The 21,800-nt window shown below is 48.6% G+C and overlaps 8 protein-coding genes and 1 non-coding gene across 9 annotated transcripts; 4 read left to right on the top strand and 5 right to left on the bottom strand.

Moving 5' to 3' along the window:
* Positions 1 to 268: 268 nt before the first annotated feature.
* On the top strand, positions 269 to 1,339 carry AO090120000208 (glycosyltransferase family 32 protein; the record flags this gene model as incomplete). Its single annotated transcript, XM_001823900.3, has 1 exon — positions 269 to 1,339. The coding sequence occupies one exon, from the start codon at positions 269 to 271 to the stop codon at positions 1,337 to 1,339; it is 1,071 nt and encodes a 356-aa protein (XP_001823952.3).
* A 1,467-nt stretch (positions 1,340 to 2,806) lies between these two features.
* On the bottom strand, positions 2,807 to 4,229 carry AO090120000207 (cAMP-dependent protein kinase; the record flags this gene model as incomplete). Its single annotated transcript, XM_001823899.3, has 4 exons — positions 2,807 to 3,526; positions 3,635 to 3,759; positions 3,815 to 3,907; positions 3,977 to 4,229. 4 exons carry the CDS (start codon positions 4,227 to 4,229, stop codon positions 2,807 to 2,809), a joined length of 1,191 nt encoding a protein of 396 aa, XP_001823951.1.
* Positions 4,230 to 4,970: 741 nt separating this feature from the next.
* On the bottom strand, positions 4,971 to 5,612 carry AO090120000206 (V-type proton ATPase proteolipid subunit; the record flags this gene model as incomplete). Its single annotated transcript, XM_023237647.1, has 5 exons — positions 4,971 to 5,150; positions 5,208 to 5,292; positions 5,317 to 5,428; positions 5,489 to 5,499; positions 5,551 to 5,612. The coding sequence occupies 5 exons, from the start codon at positions 5,610 to 5,612 to the stop codon at positions 4,971 to 4,973; spliced, it is 450 nt and encodes a 149-aa protein (XP_023092457.1).
* A 1,304-nt stretch (positions 5,613 to 6,916) lies between these two features.
* Positions 6,917 to 10,629, top strand: rom2 (putative Rho guanyl nucleotide exchange factor (Rom2); the record flags this gene model as incomplete). The annotated part of the gene is made up of 3 exons (XM_001823897.1): positions 6,917 to 10,000; positions 10,066 to 10,497; positions 10,552 to 10,629. The coding sequence occupies 3 exons, from the start codon at positions 6,917 to 6,919 to the stop codon at positions 10,627 to 10,629; spliced, it is 3,594 nt and encodes a 1,197-aa protein (XP_001823949.1).
* Positions 10,630 to 11,979: 1,350 nt separating this feature from the next.
* Positions 11,980 to 12,938, bottom strand: aspA (putative septin AspA; the record flags this gene model as incomplete). Its single annotated transcript, XM_023237646.1, has 3 exons — positions 11,980 to 12,211; positions 12,270 to 12,872; positions 12,925 to 12,938. The coding sequence occupies 3 exons, from the start codon at positions 12,936 to 12,938 to the stop codon at positions 11,980 to 11,982; spliced, it is 849 nt and encodes a 282-aa protein (XP_023092456.1).
* Positions 12,939 to 15,402: 2,464 nt separating this feature from the next.
* AO090120000203 (phosphatidylinositol-3,5-bisphosphate binding protein HSV2) lies at positions 15,403 to 16,808 on the top strand (the record flags this gene model as incomplete). The annotated part of the gene is made up of 5 exons (XM_001823895.3): positions 15,403 to 15,511; positions 15,585 to 15,623; positions 15,704 to 15,801; positions 15,868 to 16,224; positions 16,278 to 16,808. The coding sequence occupies 5 exons, from the start codon at positions 15,403 to 15,405 to the stop codon at positions 16,806 to 16,808; spliced, it is 1,134 nt and encodes a 377-aa protein (XP_001823947.1).
* Positions 16,809 to 17,184: 376 nt separating this feature from the next.
* AO090120000202 (uncharacterized protein) lies at positions 17,185 to 18,137 on the bottom strand (the record flags this gene model as incomplete). Its single annotated transcript, XM_001823894.3, has 2 exons — positions 17,185 to 18,004; positions 18,082 to 18,137. The coding sequence occupies 2 exons, from the start codon at positions 18,135 to 18,137 to the stop codon at positions 17,185 to 17,187; spliced, it is 876 nt and encodes a 291-aa protein (XP_001823946.3).
* A 560-nt stretch (positions 18,138 to 18,697) lies between these two features.
* AO090120000201 (dynein family protein) lies at positions 18,698 to 20,604 on the top strand (the record flags this gene model as incomplete). The annotated part of the gene is made up of 6 exons (XM_001823893.3): positions 18,698 to 18,854; positions 18,920 to 19,081; positions 19,155 to 19,537; positions 19,616 to 19,709; positions 19,774 to 20,405; positions 20,461 to 20,604. The coding sequence occupies 6 exons, from the start codon at positions 18,698 to 18,700 to the stop codon at positions 20,602 to 20,604; spliced, it is 1,572 nt and encodes a 523-aa protein (XP_001823945.1).
* A 540-nt stretch (positions 20,605 to 21,144) lies between these two features.
* Positions 21,145 to 21,216, bottom strand: AO090120t00006. Its single transcript has one exon. It is a non-coding gene; the product is annotated as a tRNA-Ala (tRNA).
* Positions 21,217 to 21,800: the final 584 nt, after the last annotated feature.

The following is a 21,800-nucleotide window of genomic DNA, read 5'->3' as shown; positions in this document are numbered from 1 at the left end:
TTCGGCGGTCTTTTGCATATTTTATCAGCTGTGAAAAAAAGTGCAGATATGCGCGATTTCAATGACCATTGAGTGGGATGCAAATTGAGATCTATACCGAATCCCACTGGTTGTCGCCGCATCTCAAAGTCGCTGTCATTCACTGATCGTCGGCGGAGTCTGCGGAGAAGATCGTGGCGTCTGTTAAACTCCCTCGCATACGTGCCAGTGAATCGCAATTCTCTGTCGATCAACCTACGTCAAGCATCTTCGACAGCCCCCTCCCACCATGCTCACCTACCGAAAGTCGCTCATTGCGGCCCTCTTCCTGATCACCTTCGTCGTCCTCCTAAGGTCTTCCCATTCGGCTTCCTCCCCCTCGCCCCCTGCGCCGGCACACCTCCCCGATGAGGTCGCCTACAACACTAATGAAGTAACGGAAGAGCACTTGTCAGGACAGAAAAAAGAGGCGATACCACAGCAACAGCCACTCAAACCCTCCCCGAGCGCACCCTTGCGCGAACGGTTACGCTACCATTTCCCCTACGATCTTGATAAGAAATTCCCCGCATACATCTGGCAGACATGGAAATATACCCCCGACTCAGTGTGGTTCGGCCAAGAGCTGCGCGGTGCGGAGGCAAGTTGGACTGAGCTCCACCCCGGCTTCGTCCACCAGGTGGTTCCAGACGACACCCAGGGTTACCTCATCAAATACCTATACAGCTCTCTTCCCGACGTGTTTGAAGCCTACGAGTCGTTGCCGTTGCCCGTCCTGAAAGCCGACTTCTTCAGATACTTGATCCTGCTGGCCCGTGGCGGAATCTATAGCGACATCGACACCAGCGCTCTGAAGCCGGCTGCCGATTGGTTGCCCTCGACCTACGACCTGTCCACCATTGGATTCGTGGTCGGCATCGAGGCGGATCCTGACCGTCCGGACTGGCATGAATGGTATTCCCGGAGACTCCAATTCTGTCAATGGACCATTCAGTCCAAACCGGGACATCCCATCCTTCGCGACATCGTGGCCTACATCACGGAGGAAACACTACGGATGAAGAAGGCTGGAATCTTAAAGGTCGGCAAGATGGATAAGACAATCGTGGAGTTCACCGGACCGGGCGCATGGACAGACGCTATCTTCAGATATTTCAACGACCCAGACTACTTCAACATCGAACCCGATTCAAACCACAACATTACCTATGAGGATTTCTCGAACCAAAAAGATTGGAGAAAGGTCGGCGACGTGGTAGTTCTACCCATTACGAGCTTCAGCCCTGGCGTTATGCAAATGGGCGCAGGCGACTACGATGATCCAATGGCCTTCGTCAAGCACGACTTCGAAGGTACCTAACTACACTCTTATCCTTGTTTTGGTGCCAATACTAACTATCGTGACCAGGATCATGGAAGACAGACCCATCATTATAAGAAGCTGGTTCCTACCAGTACCCCGCCATTTAAGTAACTCCGGAGATTTAAGACTATCATCTTAGCTCCGACGAGCACCGACAGTAAGCAAGAGCTCACATGTCGGCTCTTTTACCTCCATTTCATCCACGAAAGTCGGCTCGACAGGATGTTAATGGACGATCCACTACCATCACGTGAACGACAGCATGAATGACGGATAAACGAGTCACGTCCTGTGATCAACGCCGCTAACAGCTGCCAATCCGATGCAGCTGACCAAGGAATCCAGAGGTCTTCTGGCCCGAGTATGCTTCCGACCAGATACCCTCTATCAGTCGGGAATCACACCCACCAAAAAGTATTCTCTAGCTAATACCTTCGATCCGATTGACTAACCCACCTAATCCCGCGGTTGTGGTTATCTCAAAGCCTCCTGGTCTGTTTCTTTGTTCTTGATACGTGATCTAGATTTTTCTGTATAGATATATAGACTTTAACGAAATTTAATGCTGCTAATTATGAGCCTAGCTTCTGTACGATTCAGGAAACTGTAAATGATTGATTAGGAATCGCCAAGCATGTTTGGGCACATAGAAGAACTGTATTAAAGTATATAATATAATCGACCTCATCCAAATGTACTGTATGTCCTTTGCATAAACAAAATGGCGGACGCAAACCGTATAAGTCCTCGATGAGGTTTATAGTATCGTCTCTTCATGTAGACACCGGTTGACACCGTATAGCTGAGCATATGACAAGTGTCGAAAATCCTGGACTGAGGTCGAGAGAAACCACAGGTAATCATATAGTATAATGACCAGCTATTGTGGGAACGGTGAGGCTGATGAATGAAAGATAGTACATCATATGCATATGTGAATAACAAAGAAGTTCACTGGCATCAAAGAGAGTTAAATAGCAAAGAAAATTATCATATCTTCATGATAGAGTGTCAAAGACCATCCGGGTCACCGATGATCATTGGTACAAAATATTAGTAGCAGCTCCTGGAAGGCCACATAAGCAGTCAACAGGGGGGCGCATGGCAATGGACAGTATGGAAACAAGAGGCACTGGCTGAACGACGGGGACTTCTAAGCATGTTGTATAGAGTCGTCAGGCGACCGTGAACGTATTGGAAGCCTCCCTTGCGATAATAGTTGGCTGCTAAGCATGAGGCGGGGGTATTGCGGAACGAACTGAACATCGTTCGTACATAGACATGCGCAGCATTGCTCCTGATCTTTCAGTGAAGGTCTTAAGCCTCCGTTGCCAATCGCGGATGCTTGAGTCGTCCCCGCTGGGGTGATCCGGTTGGACGAAATCGACCTGATCGCGTGGCAGCAGTACGTTCACAGAAGGGTGTTTGTTCAGTTGTATATTTGAGTTTGTTCGGGCACGGTGCCTAAAAGTCGCTAAACAAAGCCTCATACTTTTTCTTCAGATCATCGGTATAAACGTTTTGACTTCTCACATCCGGATCGGGATACTCTTCGAAGTTACCGGTGTCTGCGGGGTGGTCGACTCTCGGGATGATGGGCCCTTTGATACGGCGGTAAAACAGATCATCCCATTGTATATCTTCAAAGAATGGATGTGACTTGACTCTGGCAGACCCTCCAGATATGTACCCTAGGCGCTCCGTCGGATTGGTCTTGCAAAGTAAGGATATTATATTCTGAGCCGCCGGCGACATATTCTGAGGGAAGCGTATGCGGCCTTCAACGATCTGTTCGTATATACGCATGGGATTCTGGTCCCAGAAGGGCGGTTGCCCCACGAGAAACTCGTAAATGAGAATACCTAGGGCCCACCAGTCCACTGCAAGGCCATGGCCACTGTTATGGATGACCTCAGGGGCAAGGTACTCTGGCGTGCCGCAAAGGGTATATGTCTCCCGATTATCGACTTTCTTTGCAAAGCCAAAGTCAACAAGCCTAATGTGCCCCTCGGCGTCCAGAAGAATGTTTTCAGGCTTCAGGTCGCGATAAACGATTCCCTCTACATCGTGGAGGAATTCGATGGTAAGAGTTATCTCGGCCGCATAGAATTTAGCGGTATTTTCGTTGAACCGGCGCGCGCGCCGTAGGTAACTAAAGATCTCACCGCCAGGGCAATAGTCCAACTAGATATACATTAGATCGCCACCATAATTTCTAAAGTTGACAGATCGGTAACGAGGAGGCGGTGTCGGGACTGAGGGAGTAAAGATGAAAGCACTTGGGGCCCCTACCAACATGTACAGACTTTGGTCGTCGGAAAATGAGGCTATCAGTGTCGTTATGAAAGGGTGGCCGGCAACCGCCGAGAGAGTCTTCCGCTCATTGCGCACATGTTCGACCTGCTTCAATTTGATCACTAGCCCAAAAGGTTAGTCCACAGAATGCAGATGTGCAAACTCAGGTAGTCTCACCATCCGCCTTCCGTAGTATTTTGAGTGCATACACTTTATCTCTCTGACGTATTTCGTCCTTCAATCTCACTAGCCATACTCGAGCGAAAGTGCCTAGTGTTAACAGCAGTCTTACCGTTAGCCACTGACCATGTTCAGCCCAGATTGAGCGATGAGTCTTACCAGTACCGAGGGTTTTCAAAAGGGCAAAGTCATCAACTGTCAAGGTGCGGGTAGACACACCCAGTTGCTTTTCCTCCGGCCGCTCGGTGATGACGAAAGGACTCAGATGTCGCTGGTGCGGCGGGCGGATAGCAGACACCATTTGTTTTTCTTTCTCGTGAAGATTACCTGACCCCGTATCGATGTCTCCGGCCGGGGCCGAGGTCCCCTGGACATCCTTAGGGGCCGAAGGGTCGACCGTTCCTGTAGCCATGGGGATGGGGAAAGGTCATATCTCGGGGAACCGCAGGAATCCGAACACCCCAGCTGGGGGAGGGGGAGGCGAAGAGCGGAGCACTTTAAATGACAATTGGGGGACTGACAGGCTCCCTAAAATTAAGACTAGAATGCGATGTAAACGTAATATTCCATTGAGTATGTACTGGACGTACGGGAGTGGCGCGGTGGGGAGGAGGTTAGAGCGAAGATTAAGGTGATTGCGGGATGAATGAGCTGTGGTGAGGTCGTTCTTGTCCACCGGCGGCGCTACGGGAGACTCTGACGTTACCTACCGACTGGCGGGGCAAACCCGCGGGATGGGCGCGAGGTTGGCGTCGGTCGCATCCACTGTTACCCACACCTAAGTCCCGGTCTTTTGTTCTCACATGTTGCTTGGTTTTATGCGAACGAAGTAAGAAGATAGACTGCATTTGCTTGAATTAAAAGTAAAAGATTCAATATTGTCATTGTTATCCAAAGCGTGTAGGCATATACTAGTAGTACAGTCTCCCGAAGGCTAAAAAGGGGATGATGTTCCAACCCGAACACCCGCGGGGGACATTCAAAGCGTGGCCGCAGAGGGGGAAGCAGATCACTACTGCCTTCACAGTTGTCTAGATCGCCCATGATCCGAAGCGATGCGCCCTTGGTATAGAAGAATTTCAAGGATGTTGGTAAGGCAGTCAAGTGCAAGTCGCCAACATATCGAATATCAAAATGTAACGCTTAACTCGGTTTAAGGGTGGCTCTTAGAATTCAGGATCAGGCCCACAATTAGTCTATCACAGTTAGCGTCAAATCCATATTTAGGGATAACAATAGTCACATACCCATAGAGACCAAGAACTTCGCCGAAGATTAGGATAAGAATCATCCCGACGTAGACCCGGGATTGCTGCAGGTACGCACGTACACCCTTGAACATTTGTTAGAAACGCCCAGACGTACGTATAGCCGTGCAAAGGCCACCTACCGCATCTCCAACAATTCCAATAGTGTATCCGGCAGCCATGCCTGCGAGGCCAACCGACAGTCCTGATGCAAGGTGCATGAACCCACTTTGTGTACCGTCAGAATACTACTTCCAGATCGAGACGCAAATTGCAGATTGCACGTACGTATATAAGCTCTGCCTTGGTAGCGGAGGTGGTTGCATGTCCTGTGCGATGAGAACTGCAATGACAAGACCATACACTGCGATGATACCAGACATAACGACAGGAACCAGCGACTACTTCAGTCAGCAAGACAGACCAATAGTATCGCTAGATATCTTGGATGGAAATGCCATTCATGCCTTCATGATGAGATCCGACCTGAAAGTTCCCACACCCGAGATACCGATGCCGGACTTAGCGGTTCCATATGCTGCCCCCATTGCTGAAAGTGTGTGTAAGTATACCAATTTTCCGTATAATCGCTGCCATTCAATGCTCAAGTGTAGACATACATCCGAAAATCATCTTTCGAGAGGTCGTTAGCGTACAGTCAGATGTCGAGGCACGTTCACGGAGTACTCACAGCTGCAGCTATCCCTGCCTGGAGACATGTCAGCAGATTCCTAGGGTATCAGGTATGATCGCGTTGTAAATCATTTCACTTACAAAAGAGAAGAAGGGGGCGAACTTCGGCGCCAACTCGCTGTCTACCACCATTGTGACCAGGTTCTGATGGTAAATGGAGGAGATGAGGAAAGGACAAAGAAGAACAAAAGAAAGACCGGGTGAAAGAGGGAGGGAAGAGACACAACAAGAAATGAAATGGACCTCAATAGAGGGAAAGGCAATGAAATGCACGCGACTTTAAAAAGGTAGAGTCGTTGTAGCTCGGAAGAACATTTAACTTGAAGACTACGTACTAAGGTCGGTCTGATTAGTTAGGTTAGGTAGTCGGAGGTTGTCCCAGGTTGCTCGCCCGGGCCACCGTACCAGCCGCACCACTGAGAGCCACACTCCCATCCGGGTTAAGTCTGACATGTGCCTGTTCAACCCAACAACCCCCCGTGCTTTTCCATCACGGACGGACCATTCTTCACCACTTCCCATACATACTCCCCTTCCAAATACCCTCCCACCCCCCGCTCCTCCCCTCCGCCCAACTTTCACTTAGACCGGTTCTTCCTCTTGTCACCCACAGTCCGGACTACTCACTTTTCTCTCGCCCCGATCGAACTAGTCCGAGGGAGGATGCTAAGGCTATGAACTTACAGGGGTCCCTGGCTTGCCGTTGCGCTGAAGGCTCCTTAGTAGCGCACTTCCATCGTTAACGCACCACGCGGTCTTGTCAACGCCTTCCTCCAAGGCTTTGAAATCGTCTCAGGACCGAAGCCTCCCCATTGAGGCATGATACGCTCGGGGTTATTTTGTGTCTAGGAAATTTCTTTCTTATTGAATTTTATTCTTGTCTTTTATTTGATTATAAATTACCGTCTGTGTATCATTTTCTCTTGCCTACATTTCTTTTTCTTTCTTCCCTTGTCCCTCCTCCTTTCTCCACGATTCCCAACGATCATCTCGCGACGCTCTGCACGCTCTCTACGACCGGTTCCGATACCCTTTCGCTGCACCAGGGCTTGAATTCACCCAGCCTTCTGGTATATTCGCTAGTCGTCATATCGTTCCTCCGTTCTATGCGAATAAATCTTGAAATCCGGGTCAAAGAGAAAAAGAGGGGAGATCTACCATGGCCGACCTTGGAGGCCATCAAGGCCGGAACTACCGGCCTTACGGGCATCCTTCATCTTTCCAACGAGATGCTGCATTTTCTGAGATATTTGGTGGGGCACCACCACCTGGCCGCTCTCAGACAATGACTTCACAAACTCCTCAATTTTCTCAAGACAGGGCTCACACTATGTCATCCCACGTGCCGCACCCCCAGATGCAGAGAGATCCACCACCACCGACACGCCAGGTACCGAATGGACATCCAGCGGGTGCGCCGAACGGATACTATCAAGCGTACCCTGGGTCTGCGACTATGACTTCTCACTCTTCCCAGAATGCTCCGCGACCGTACCCTGGACGCTTCGCTTATCCTCAGCCCCAACGGTTAGACTCAAGGCAGAGCCCAGGACCACAGTATCCGGATGCAAAGGGATACAGCCGGCCGATGCCGCCCCCTGCACTGAATTCAGATGCTTACAGATCAAGGTCAATGGCAAGAATGGGAGGACCACCACTATATCACCCACCACCTAGTAGCTTTAATCATACATCTGCAAGCGCTTTTCGCCAGCAGCCGTACAACGCTGCAGCCCCAATGACCGCACAAGGACGAGTTGTGCCGGAGAGGCATGGAAACGAGCGCGCTATGTCATTGACTTCTTATTCGGCCGATCGCCCGGACTACAACAAAACCACAAGCACAGGAAGAGTAATCCCTGCTCGAAGACAGCCATCGGGCTCTAGCCAGCCGCCTTTTTCTCGACCAGACATGGACCCAGCCGCCGTCCATAATGTCGATGGCAGGCCACGGCCACCGAGTGATGGTTCGACGACCTCACGATCCATGTCGATGGCGTCGACGGTGCCAGATCGAACAATGAGTATGCAAAGTCAGGCACCTCCCAAGCCCGCCGGTCAGCCAACTCTTGTGGCGAGTAACTCCCGTAGAAGCAAGGTGCCATTGGTCTATCCAGCTTTGCTTTCGCGGGTTGCTGATGCCTTCCGCGAGAAAATTGTACTAGCTAAGCGAGAAAAGAACGGGGTTACTTATCATTACGCCTTTTCTGGCGCAGATGCGGTAGACTTGATTAGCTACATCATCAAAACGAACGATCGGAATCTAGCTCTTCTTCTAGGGCGTGCCTTGGATGCGCAGAAATTTTTCCACGATGTGACGTACGACCATCGTCTTCGAGATTCCCCGGGTGAGGTCTATGAATTCAACGATTTCAAAGAAACCATGGGAGAGGAAGCGCCCAGTTCTGAAGTCAACGGAGTTTTCACCCTTCTCACCGAGTGTTACTCACCGACTTGTAATCGCGACAGCTTATGCTACTCAATTGCGTGCCCCAGAAGGCTGGAGCAGCAAGCACGACTGAATCTCAAACCACAGCCGGGCTTGCGGTCGTCTGCGTCTAAAGGAAGTTTACATGGAGACGATGATGATAATGACAATCAGAAGTTATGGATTAACATGGTTCCAAAAGAGGTCTCCGATAGCATCGATGATCGCGAAAAGAAACGACAAGAAATTATCTTCGAGATTATGTACACGGAACGCGATTTTGTCAAGGATTTGGAATATTTGCGAGATTTCTGGATAAGGCCGTTGCGTTCTGCTGGCAACAAAAACATTTCACCCATTCCAGAACACCGACGAGAAAAGTTCATCCGTACAGTATTTGGAAATTGCTTGGACGTCCTGGCAGTCAATGGTGGTTTGGCTGAAGCTCTCAATGCCAGACAGAAGGAAAGCCACGTAGTGAAAACAGTTGGTGATATATTCCTGCAACATGTTCCACGATTCGACCCGTTTATAAAATATGGTGCGAATCAACTCTACGGAAAGTACGAGTTCGAGAAAGAGAAGGCGTCTAATCCAGACTTCGCGAGGTTTGTGGAAGAAACCGAGCGTCTGAAGGAGTCACGAAAGCTGGAACTGAATGGATACTTGACCAAACCGACCACCCGTCTCGCAAGATATCCACTACTCCTTGAACAGGTTGTGAAAAACACGGCGGATGATAACCCCGACAAAGAAGACATTCCCAAAGCTATCAAGCTCATCAAGGATTTCTTGTCCCGCGTCAACACTGAGAGTGGAAGAGCCGAGAACCATTTCAACCTCGTTCAGCTCAACGGTGCTCTAAAATTCGGTCCTGGTGACTATGTCAACCTGAAACTTACCGAGGAGAACCGCCAGATGCTGACAAAAATGGCATTCCGAAAGACACCTACTGACACCTCCGAGGTCACCGCATACCTTTTTGACCATGCTGTATTACTGGTGAGAATCAAGACTGTGAACAAGCGCGAGGAGTATCGAGTCTATCGGAAGCCGATTCCTCTGGAACTCCTGGTCATTGCGCAGATGGACGAGGTAATACCCAGAGCGGGAATCGCTAAAAGACCCTCATCTAGTCTGCTCCCAAATAAAGCAACCGCGAATCCCCCAAATACGAAAGATGGACTTCCTATCACCTTCCGACATCTTGGAAAAGGCGGTTACGAACAAACTCTTTATGCCACAAACCCCACGCAAAGACGGAAATTCATTGAACTAGTGGACGAACAGCAAAGAAAATTGAGGGAGCGGAACAGCAACTTCTACAACAAGACCGTTCTCTGTGAGAATTTCTTCACGTCAATCAACCGGGTAAATTGCCTTGTCCCTGTCGACGGTGGTAGAAAACTGGTGTACGGTACCGATAGTGGCATTTATCTCTCGGAGCGTTGGCCAAAGGATAAGTCGGCGAAACCAAGGCGAGTCTTGGATGTCAGTCAGGTAACTCAAATAGACACTCTAGAAGAGTATCAACTACTCTTAGTGTTGGCGAACAAAACCCTTTCCTCTTATCCGATGGAAGCGCTTGAAATAGGAGAGGGCCAGAACACAGTAGCGAAGAGGCCCAAGAAGATTCAAGGCCATGCGAATTTCTTCAAAGCTGGTATTGGACTTGGTCGTTATCTGGTGTGCTCTGTCAAAACTTCTGCTCTATCAACTACTATCAAGGTATACGAGCCCATGGACAACTTGGGAAAGGGAAAGAAAAAGTATAAGATGTTCCAGAGTGGTCAAGACACCTTGAAACCCTTCAAGGTTCGTATACTCCTTGCAATCAGTGCAATATACCTTTCAATATCATTTTCTGACAACACTTCTAGGAATATTATATCCCCGCCGAATCCTCCTCGATTCATTTCCTCCGTTCGACGCTTTGCGTTGGCTGTGCTCGTGGTTTTGAGGTTGTTAGCCTTGAGACGACCGAGACACAGTCTCTCCTAGATCAAGCCGACACTTCCCTAGACTTCGTGGCACGTAAGGAGAACGTTAAGCCCATTCATATCGAACGAATGAATGGCGAATTCCTTCTCAACTACAGTGATTTCTCGTTCTTTGTCAATCGCAATGGCTGGCGTGCTCGTCCGGACTGGAGAATTTCATGGGAAGGCAATCCCAATGCCTTCGCACTCTCTGACCCTTATATCCTTGCTTTTGAACCGAACTTCATAGAAATCAGACACATCGAGACGAGCGAGCTGATCCACATCATGACGGCGAAGAACATTCGCATGCTGCATGCCTCCACAAGAGAGGTACGTTAGACAAGAGTCACTCATACCAATGCGGTTATACTAATATATCTCTAGATTCTGTATGCCTACGAAGACGAAGCAGGTGAAGACGTAGTAGCCAGTTTGGATTTCGGGAAGCCGCAGCGTAGTTGAACAGAGATGGATGAAATGAGAGATAGCTTTTGTTCTTTCAAGTTTATTTTGATCGCTCTTAGACCGGTCTTTTGCCATTCCGAAAGGCATTCGATCCCGCTTCGTTAGGCATTTCGCTCTTCTGTATGAGCTTTTTCTCGCATCATCTTCTTTTCCCTTTCTAATACCTCTATGTTATTGATTTGATCTGTATCAAGTCAGCCTTTTTATCTATCATCATTTGCCTATCTCGCACTGTACAATGAAGCGCAAATACCACATGTTTATTGTTATTTGTCACTTGTGTGTCCATTTCTTTCTGTCTTTGTTCTCTTTCGCCCGTGTTGTTGCATTCAACGTATAATCTCTTTTCCCCAGGTCATGTCAACCTGGTGTATGTCGTCTTCGTACCATTCAAGTTACCCATAGCAAAGCTACAATGGAGGGGAAAGCTGGTGCTGACCCATTTATCATTGAAATTATTCTTTGTTCTCTTTTTCTTTACTTTGAGACCCCTTTATTCACGTCTCTTCTCTACCTTTGTTTTATAAAGGAGTTGGAAGCGGTGGGAATTGTAATCAGCGCTGTGGCCTCTAAAACTTCCAAATAATGTCGAACTGGAGGGGCAATAATTAGAAACATTTGAAATCGATGAAGTTAAAGCTCCGGTGTGTGGTCCAGACCATTACCGGCTCTTGGCATTTTTACCTTGCATCAATCCATGTATGCGACCTACGCCAGCCATACGAGCTGTCAGGTACTTTTCTTCCTCATGTACTACTATTCAACTAGGAGACATGGAATAATAAGAGACAAGACATAAGCCACAACACAAATGATAAAATGACAAAAGAGGGAATCTTGCTGCGCTGCTGAGATTGGGACAGGTGTCATTGATGATAAGAGTCAAAAAGAAACAAAGGGTGGAAGAGATAAAAAAGAGAAATATATAAGATGGCAAAAGGAAGGAAGTTATGCAGGTGATCCAGTGACAACTGTCAACGATTAAAAGATGCTATCTTTGACCCCGAGCATCACAAACACGGGCTGCGAAACGAGGCAAGGCCCCAGCCGAATGGATGAAGACAGAGAAGAAATCAATGAGAGCTGGAAAAGTAGGTGGGGAACTGCAGCAATTTTCGTCGTCTCTTGTCCGAATCCCTCTTTGTAGGAAAGGGAAGAATGGCGCCAGTCATCGCGATTAACGGAGCGTTGCATTTTCCCTTCCCTCCCTTTCAAACGAAGTTATTAACGTGAATAAGAAAATCAATATTAACCCCATTGAGTACAACCGCCGCGCCATAAATTCCATTACGTCGACACGGTTGGTGCCAAACGCGCAACGTAAGACTAGTCTTTGACAAGTTTGAATTAAGCATCACCATTGGCGACGTCCTGGCTGCTGGACTCGCGTGCCATACGAGCCTCGATCTCCCTCAGCTGGCTCTCACGAGCCAACAATTCCTGGCGCTTCTCAGCAATCTCACGCTGCACCCGGAGTTCGATCTCGCGGAGTTTCTCCTCCTCACGACGGAGTTGTTCCTCCTTCAGGCGGACGGACTGGGATGCTAGGTCTTCTGGGTTCATCGACGAATCTTGGGTACTGCTAGAGGGGTCAGTATCCTGCGACATAAGCACATGGGTAGCCATGGGTAACGTACGGAGTGGCACCGTCAACGCTCTTACTGAGCTTCTCGGTACGATAGTTTTCATAAAGGAAGTCATGGGTGATCTCCTTCAGATCCGCAAGGTGGCTGTGAAGAAGAGCACTTCGGATGGCCAAGAAATCAGAGTGGCGAGGGTTTTCAACCTCAACAACTCCCCAAGGATATTGCCTGGCTCGTACTTTCCGGCCATCGATTTCCACGAAGTCATCAGAGCCAACGATGGCAAACGGCATAAGCCCACGTAGTTCAGCGTTCTCTTCCACGGTATCCTCGTCATCCTCCTCAATGTCGTAAGGGAAGTTATAGACGGGGATGCGGTAATGCTCGATATCCTCCATGATCAGCTTCTTGGACTCGGCCAGTTCTGCAGGAGTGAGGGAGTCAGCCTTTCCAATGACGGGAATGACGTTGACACGAGGCGAAAGACGCTTCATCAATTCGATATCCAGCTCACGGAGGCCATGGCCAGTGGGTGTGATGAAGTACAAAAGGACGTGGACACGGTTGTCCCTGAAGCGGGGGTTTCGCTTGATTCGTGATTCTTCGGCAAGGATATCATCGTACTGGCGCTCAAGGTATCCAACAATCTCACCAAAGCTGTCAAACGGTCAGTTTTGCGAGCGGCGAATCCAGCACTAGCGGCGTTCACATGCCTTGCTTCATTATCAATCTGATCACCGAAACCGGGAGTGTCGACAATAGTGAGAGAGATTCGGGTGCCTTCGTCATCCAATTCAAGTTCTTCGAGCCGCCAAATTAGCATGCATTCTTTCCAATGTCGACTCAAATTTCGACTTACCGACTGTAACTGGCTTGATGCGGACACCCTCCTCAACATGAGCATTGGCAGCATCGTCGGCGTCCTTGCCCTCCAGAACTTGCTTTCCACAAAGGGTGTTGACAAATGTAGTACGGCCTGTTAGAATAGCGATTGATCAATTCCCGCACAGGAGGAAAGGAGAGCAGGGTATGGGGCATCTTCAATACGCACCAGTTCCGCTGGCACCACAGACCATCAAACAGAACTGGATACCCTTCTTGACATTCTTCTTGCGACGCAGCTTGATCTGTTTATAGGACATTGAACTCATGATCAGTAACTCATGCGAAGTAGATTGGGTAGGAGTGTCAAGAAAGAGGGACCCATTCAGGGATAATTGTACGTTGGGTGGAGGTCGAGAGGGGGTAGAAGGTTGATCTGTTTAAGTAGCGAGTGTGGAAAGGGGAAGCAAGCAACATACTGCGTTGAAAGCCGACGACATGGTGGGCTAAATAAGGAGAGAACGTGGGGAGAAAAGGGGGGGAACAAGAAAGAAGAAGAGGAAGAGGTTGAAGGAAGAGAAAGCGAGCGGCTAAGCACAAAAAGTGGTTTTGGCTAAGGAAAGGACCGGGAGAAGAAGGTGAATGGAGGATGGGATAAATCGCTGCTCTCCTGAGGTCGAATGAGCAGCAAACAAGTTGGAGTGAGAGGAAGAGAGACGTTACCTTACTTCGCCCATTAGGGGGAAAGTGGTTCTCCCTTAGTTTGTTTAGTTTAGCTCCGGTACAGTAAGGCACTCAGGCTGTCCCTGTATGGTATCACGTACTATACAAAACTGTATCACTGATACATACACTGCTGACGGAAGCCTTACCCCCATTTCCTTTTCTAAGCTCTCCCGGGCCAATCACGTCTACCGTTCGTTTCTCCAGGTTGGACTTCACTTACTAACCGGTACCGTATTGTCTGATACTTTTGACAGAAGAGTCTGGTACCTGGCTTCAAGTTCACCCAATAATTTACCTGTCTGATATGGACATGAGGATCATCAATTATTGCTCTCTATTTAGAATCGCAATTGTGACAGATGACGATAGCTAGAAGCTTTCTAAACTTAGCATTGACTCCGAACCCGTCTCATTCTCATTAAACCTTTTTTTTTTTTTTTTCAATTTTCTTTTTTATTACAAGAGCCATGTGCAGTGTTGAATTCATACTCTATTACCCCCAGTCCATGTCCTTTTTCAGGGGTTGGGAGATATCCAATCGAAGAAGCCGTGGGTCGCTGCGGGCCGCTCAAATGGTACTGAAAACGTGCCGGGTACATACAATACACAATACAATGGCCGTTAGTCCCCTTAGGCAGGAAGCTTGTATACTTGAATAAACACCTTCCATAGATCTCTAAGAAAGTAAAAAGATATTTTCTTCATATTCTAGGCAATATTAGAGAATGATCTCTGCGGCGCTAGCAGCGGCCATCATTCTCGTATTTCCCTCAAAATTATATTCTCCTCAAGATCAATCTCGGGTCTTCTTCCTTTAGGGCGACGGTAACTTCATGCTCACACGATCTCCCGTGGAGATACACATCGGGGCACTAGTGATAGATGCTGCTCTGCATTGATATACTTGGAGCATTATAGCTAATCTTCATCAGCTTGAGCTTCTAGCTTGTAATCCCGGAAATAGTCATATCAGTCAAGAGTCCAAGAAATGAGTCCGTAGCACGACTACTCATACTACTGACTAATTAGTACCCACATAGTCCTCTCACACATAGTCAGAGAGAAAACGGTCGCCCAAGAAAAGCGCGGGTGTACATGCAGTATGGTGTAGATGACGTTCAAATATAGGCAGAGAAAAGTAACCCGGAAATTACCATGATAAGTTAGGATGTCATTTAAAATCAATCTTAGCCTAAAGGGGCAATGTCCCATCCATGCCAGGTGCAGTGCCCGCAGTGAGGCACGGTCATGGTCCGTGAGGGTCAATCTGAGACGCAGAAAGCAGGAGCAAAGATTGGGGAGAGGAAAAGAAACGATAAGGGCGGGATTTGAACTTGTGGTGGTGGGAACAAACGCCACTTGCTAGTGAACCTAGACCTGGCCATCGACTCATTGGTTGTTTGTTTCATCATACTCTTCCCATACCTAATCCGGGGGACCAACTCATAGGTTGCCTAAGCCAGCGAATACCTCCCTCAACCTTAAGCATCAACGTTCCTCGTTAGTAATCCAGTTGGTAACCTCTGCTATTTAGAGGTGATAAAGCAGCCTGAATGCACTTAATATCTACTTAGGTACTATTCGTTGTCACATCGGACTCAGTCTCCTGGTTCGATAACCCTTCGTTATAATTAGCATCATGAATACCCGTCAGGTTATTGATGAATCCGTGGGGCCATTTTCCCTTTCCGCGACCTTTAATAATGACAACAGCTGTTTTTCTGTTGGCCTTGATACGGGATTCTGTGGTATGTCTTCTAATTACGCGTCAGGATTACCTTGTGGGAATAACCGAACTGAGAACAGGATGACCTGTTGTAGTCTTTAATGCCGACCCTTGTGAGCTGAAAGTATCAAGAGGTATGTAAGCTCCGTTAGCCTTCATATCCAGTCCAGTCCGTGTAGTCTCCTCCATGTTGCTGACTTCATGTGCCTTGTAGACTTCAATGCAGGCATCGGTGTCGCGGTGATGCTAGGCCAGACAAACTACTTAGCCATCGTCGGTGGAGGAAGGCAACCTAAGTTTCCCCAAAACAAGGTAGGTAGAGTACCACGCACCTAACACTTCAACACTCGGTGTTTGTGTACTCATGGATCTACATAGCTGGCTATCTGGGATGATGCAAAACAGAAGGCGGTCATTACTCTAGAGTTCCGCACCTCTGTACTGGGTGTCCGGTTGTCAAAGTCGCGAATTGTCGTCGCTTTACTGAATAGCATCCACATCTTCGCATTTTCAAATCCGCCGCAAAAGCTGTCTGTTTTTGAAACAACAGATAACCCGATGGGTCTAGCCTGCTTAGGGCAGAAGCTACTTGCTTTTCCTGGACGATCTCCTGGGCAAGTCCAATTAGTTGAGCTAGAAACAGGGAACGTCAGCATCATACCTGCACACAGCTCACCACTACGTGCTATGACGCTGAGCCCGGATGGAGAGGTGCTGGCAACAGCGAGTGAAATGGTATCGTCCACGAACCTTCTACTGTAAAATGAATATATCATTGACTATATTAGGGGACTCTGGTACGGGTATTCTCCACCAGCAATTGCACGAAAATGGCTGAACTACGGCGGGGAGTCGATCAGGCAGTGATATTCTCTCTTGCCATCTCGCCTTCGAACAATTTATTGGCCGTAACATCGGACAAGTCTACTTTACATGTCTTTGATCTCCCTCACCCACTCAACCCTTCGCATCGCAATCCACTAGCATCCCCACCATCGGAAGAGGGAACGAACCAGAAATGGGGCATCCTAGGGAAAATCCCGCTGCTTCCCAGGGTTTTCTCTGATGTTTACTCTTTTGCAAGTGCTCCTTTTGAGATTGGTGACGAATCGGCACCAGGTTCTCATTATGTGCCACCTCTTGGAACCTCATTTGGGAGACCTCTTAAAGGTGTGATAGGATGGCCCGACGACCAAACAATTCTCGTTCTTGGATCAGGTAGGGACGGACGCTGGGAGAAGTTCACCCTTCGTGAAGGCGGCGATGGAAAGCGCTACTGTATGAGGGAAGGCTGGAAAAGGTACTTGGGAGGTGGTTGAAGTGGAGTCATCCGCAACATTATGCGGGAAAGAGGTCTAGCATTTAAAGTACTACTTATGCGCGTCCTTCTGAGGCAATGGTGCCTGTTCCCGTTACAAGCAAACGACCATTTGTCTGGCACATGCTTGAGTTGACGTCGCAGCATGAGACCTGACCGGCTCTTTTCTGCATATGGCAGATATCGGACGTCAGAGCATCTACATCAATTGGTGGCTATTATCCCACGCTTTGGCTGAACCGTGCATTCTTTCATCATTGAGATGATGGGCATCTGGCTCTGAGTTGGCGGCTCATCAATTGCGCCCCAGTGACCATGTAGAAAATATGACCAAGTTTGTCACCCTTTCATAGAAAGCATTACCACACGTTAGAAATTTATCGGTGTCGGTCCTCCCTGTCTCTATTACGCCGTGGTTCTGGCGATCGCGATCCCACAGGTGTCCTGTCTCTGTAGGTTCTCTCCTTCCTTGCTGGCGATCTGTTCCTATAAGATCGATCTTCCCTCGAGCGCGACCGCCGATTTCGGGTACCCCTCTCCCGGGAACGGGAGCGGTCCTCATCATGCCGGCGACGATGGTGGCGGTGCCGATGATGGCGACTCGATCTCTCCCTACTGGATTCTCGTCTGCGGGATGACTTTTCTCGGTTAAGCTTCTCCAGTGCTCGCGCAACTTCCTCCTTCTTCTCCTGTATGAGGTACTCCTTCATCGGGTCCTCTTCATCGTGGTTCACCATTAACTCCTCAAGCTCCTTCTCTTCCTTCAGTAGTGGTCGTCTTTGGGACTCGTCTTCACCAGTTCTTCCCTTTCTCCGCCTTCGTCGCTCATCATCTGTATCCCCATCACCTGCACTCTTTACGACTGCGTCGCCCATCAGTTTTGCAACATTATCCCCTTCCTCTTCATCATCTCTTCTCTTATATCTCACGTGGTCCACACGCAATATTCTTCCCAGGACTGTGGATCCGCCCAAGTTATCAACGGCAAGGTCTGTACTGCGCTGGTCTTCATACTTTAGAAACGCAAATCCTCGGCTCTTCCCAGTTTCTTTGTCGCGCACAAGGTTCACGTGGACTGGTTCGCCATACTGCGAGAAGATTGTCACAATGTCACCCTCGGAGAGGTCGAACGGCAGACCACCAATGTAGATGTATGCTGTGTCTCGGTAATCGGCGTGCCAGGACGCTTCAGGTGGGCTGTATCGGTCAATAAGAGTTAGGGGGATGTCCTTTTGAGGGGCGGGATTCCAGTCTCAAGCAAAAGTACCACGCACATTGCATTTTCAAGTTCGCGCTTATTGAGCGACTGGATCTGACGGATAGCGTTCATTTTACAATGCGACTTCCGATTGGACGAGCGAGGTAACCATATACCACGCTGTAGGGAGGATAGTAGACCTGTATACAGCTGAACGTGCTGGTGTAGATCTTTCTGGCGCAAAAGATAGATAGCTACTACGTCTCGGAGGACGGGACTAAGCTGCAAAGAGATCAATCACGGGCGGCCTCCGCGGGAGGTCCCACTCGCAAGAACGGCGACATTTGCAACTATTGTTTACAACGAAATAACTTGTAATTTCCCCCTCTACGGAACAACTCTTTCTCGCAACACCCTTGGAATTCTCAACTTCCTCATAGGCGACTGCTAGCTTTATTGAAGACTTTCTTATTCGGGAAAAGACCTGGTCTATGGTCCTGTCTGAACGGCCAACAGAGTAAACCTACTCCGGATCCATATCCCCTGACACTGTTCCGACCGCTGTTCCATTATTTCACCAATCTCGAGAATTCGCGATCCACGCGTTAAATCCGTCGGAATATTGACAGGACTGTCTGGCGACCGTTTGGGATGGTCCGCGCCGGCTAAATACAGTCGAAATTGGACACACAATGTTCACTTCAAGTCATAATCCTGGGCCCAAGCTCGGGTCGGGAAACAACAGTCGACCCTCGAGCAAAGATGGCCCAAAGAAGAATATCTGGTCTTCTATGTTAGATAGCGTCGCCAACGGAAAGCGCTTGCCGGAAAAGAATCTTCTTATCCTAGGTATACAGCATCCCCGACTCTTACAAATGGCCCTGTGTCGCTAATCAGGGTTATTTGTTTTCCAGGAGGCACCCCAGAGAGCCAAAGAGAGTTTTTAGACACACTGTCTGCGGACACATCAGATCCCAGCTTGTCAAACGACAGGAGGAAGGGAAGGTTACCCCCGGTTGCCAATCAGTTTGCTTTGGGATACACCTACCAAGATGTTCTAGACGCTGACCAAGAAGGTAAGTACGATCATAATTACACACCTTCAAGGGCATTCGCGCTTTTGAATAGGGCTAATGTGTAATTTAAAAGACACTTTGGCGCGTGTCTCTGCCTATCTACTTTCCGAACCCTCCCTATCTTTTGCGCCCCTCCTCAAACCGCTTTTGACCGCCCAATCTGTCCCGGAGACGCTGGTCGTGATCCTGCTAGACTGGTCAGACCCTTGGACATGGGTCCGGCGGCTAAGAGAATGGGTCCGCCTTTTGCGACATGTACTCATTTCTCTAGATGACGAGACAAAAATCGTAATGGAAGAAACTATGACAGAGTGGAGGGATCGAAAGAGGGGCATGGACCCCAGTTCAACAGGGGCACAAGGGCTGACCAGCTCGGGTGGCCCGGTGACGATACCTTTGGGGCCCGGCGAGTGGGACGAGGGGCTGGGAATTCCTATGTGTGTGGTCTGTCAGGGAGTATGTAGCGCCCGGAACATCATACATGCGAACAGCATCATTAAGGAAATAATTTATTGACGGTATCAATTGCTGCAGGCTGATAAGATCGAGAAACTGGAGAAGGACCATGGCTGGCACGAGGAGGAATTCGATTTCATTCTGCAGTTCATGAGAACAATTCTTCTCAAACGTGAGTTTTTGTTTAGCCCTTTCGTGCGTCCTATTTTCTCGAGCGACTCTCTGATTGCTGGCAGATGGCGCATCACTTATCTATACTACACCTTTTCTGGTCAACTCGCTTCAGAGCTTATTACATTCGTCGCTCGGTATACACTCGCTCCTAAAGAGACAGTCCCTCAAGCACAACGTGATTGATCGCGACAAGATCCTAGTACCTTCAAACTGGGACTCGTGGGGCAAGATTCGAATTATTAGGGAAGGTTTTGATATGGAAGGAGTCTCAACAGCATGGTCGATCGAGATTCAGGATCCGCCAGAGCCACTCTCTGGTTCGTCGATGGATGATGCTAAGCCTCAAGGCGAAAATGCAGCCGGTCTGGATGATGGAACAAGCGCCGTGGCTATCTTCGAACAAACGATCAAAGACCCCAAACGAGATGCATCCATGACGCATCCTGGCAGTCAACATAGCAAAAGCAAGGTTGAGGTCGACACATCGGACATGCAAAGCTTCTTAACAAAACAGTTGGAGGTCCTAGAACAGTTGAAAATTGAAGATGAGAAAGATCGCACAGCTAAACCAGTGCCCCAGCTTGAGATGTCACCGCTAGACGATAATGGCCGAGTGAATGAGCACATCGGGCCTGTCCAATTCAATATGGGCGGAATTCAGGTGGATGCTGATGATATGTTAAGGAAACTCAAGGTGAGTGACGACTTCAGCGGCGCTTGTTTTGTTCACCATCTTATTAATCGTTTAGGAGAGAGAGGCCAACCGATCCCAGAGAAAGGATACCCTTTCAGCACCCCCTGGCGAGAAATCGCACAACCAAGCACTGGCAAACTTCTTTGCGGGCTTGGTCAAGAAGCCTGGCGGAAGCCCTCGCGGGAGCCCATCGGCATAGTTTCCTGCTTTTCGACTGATGTTTTTTGGATTGTACTTTTACTTACCCTCGCGCACCGTACATACTCCAGGCATCGAGGGTATCGGCTTAGCGAAACTCATTGTCATTGTTTTTTTGATACCGGAATGGCTTTAGGCTGGGTTAGGAGTCAGAGAGACGGCGGCGGATTACCCATAAGACTATTTCCCTTGACCTCCTGTGAACTATCTGTATTTCACTTGGATGATATATCCTCTACAGCTACAAACCCATGATGGGAATTACTCGATCGTCTTGTCCCATAATCGACGGTGGTAATAGCAGTTGCAGTGTCGTAGTATTGAGATTCATCGAGTCTTCCAGACATTTACCATGGCGTTGAGAAATCTCGAGACCTAATACGCATAGAATTAGTGGAAGTAGTAAGCCTCCCAATAAACATAACATCCGCGCTGTATGTGTTTGTGGTTAATTCTGTGCCAGAAAAAAAGAAAGTCAGATCGAATATGAAGTCTATGCATCGCTTGACATCTGAGCAGTATGGATAGATGCGCAAAAAGATGGAGACGCGGGGAATCGAACCCCGGACCACTCCCATGCTAAGGGAGTATTATACCACTAAACCACATCCCCAATTGGTTGAATAATGGGTACTTTAGATGTTATATAAGCCACGGCTACTTACAAAGACCACACGAGATACAGAAGTCCATAGCCTCGGTGGTTTCTTCCCAATATCAAGTAGCAGCACACCACTCATATCCGGAATAGTACAAGAATGTAGCCCATGTGGTATGGTGTTTATATTTAAGAGCATGAAGTCAAAATTAAAGCAGTTGTTACGTGGATAGAGCAACTCTACAGTTGTACAACATGGAATCAACCTCTCTTGCCATGGAATTCCTAGTGGTTTGAACATTCGGAGAACATGGTACATATTCACTCGTAGTTCCTCCAGTAAAACGCCGACATATCTACATATTATACATTTTTATAACCTGTTCGATCTGCAGGTACACGTCTCCAGACCACAGCGGAAGAATAAGACCGAAGGACTTGAAACACCACGCAGATCATGACTGGATTTTACTCCGAAGTCCGGATGGTGAGGACAATCTTTACGTATACCAGGCTGGTACCGGCAAATGCCGAGAAGCCACCGACCCACCAAGCGTTACACCTTAACAACTCACAGCTCGCAGGGCTGGGGTGCATCC

The sequence above is a fragment of the Aspergillus oryzae genome, chromosome 5 (genome assembly GCF_000184455.2).
Source record: "Aspergillus oryzae RIB40 DNA, chromosome 5".
Classification (NCBI taxonomy): domain Eukaryota; kingdom Fungi; phylum Ascomycota; class Eurotiomycetes; order Eurotiales; family Aspergillaceae; genus Aspergillus; species Aspergillus oryzae.
The sequence above is the reverse complement of the archived record's forward strand: the minus strand, read 5'-3'. Positions and strand labels throughout refer to the sequence as shown.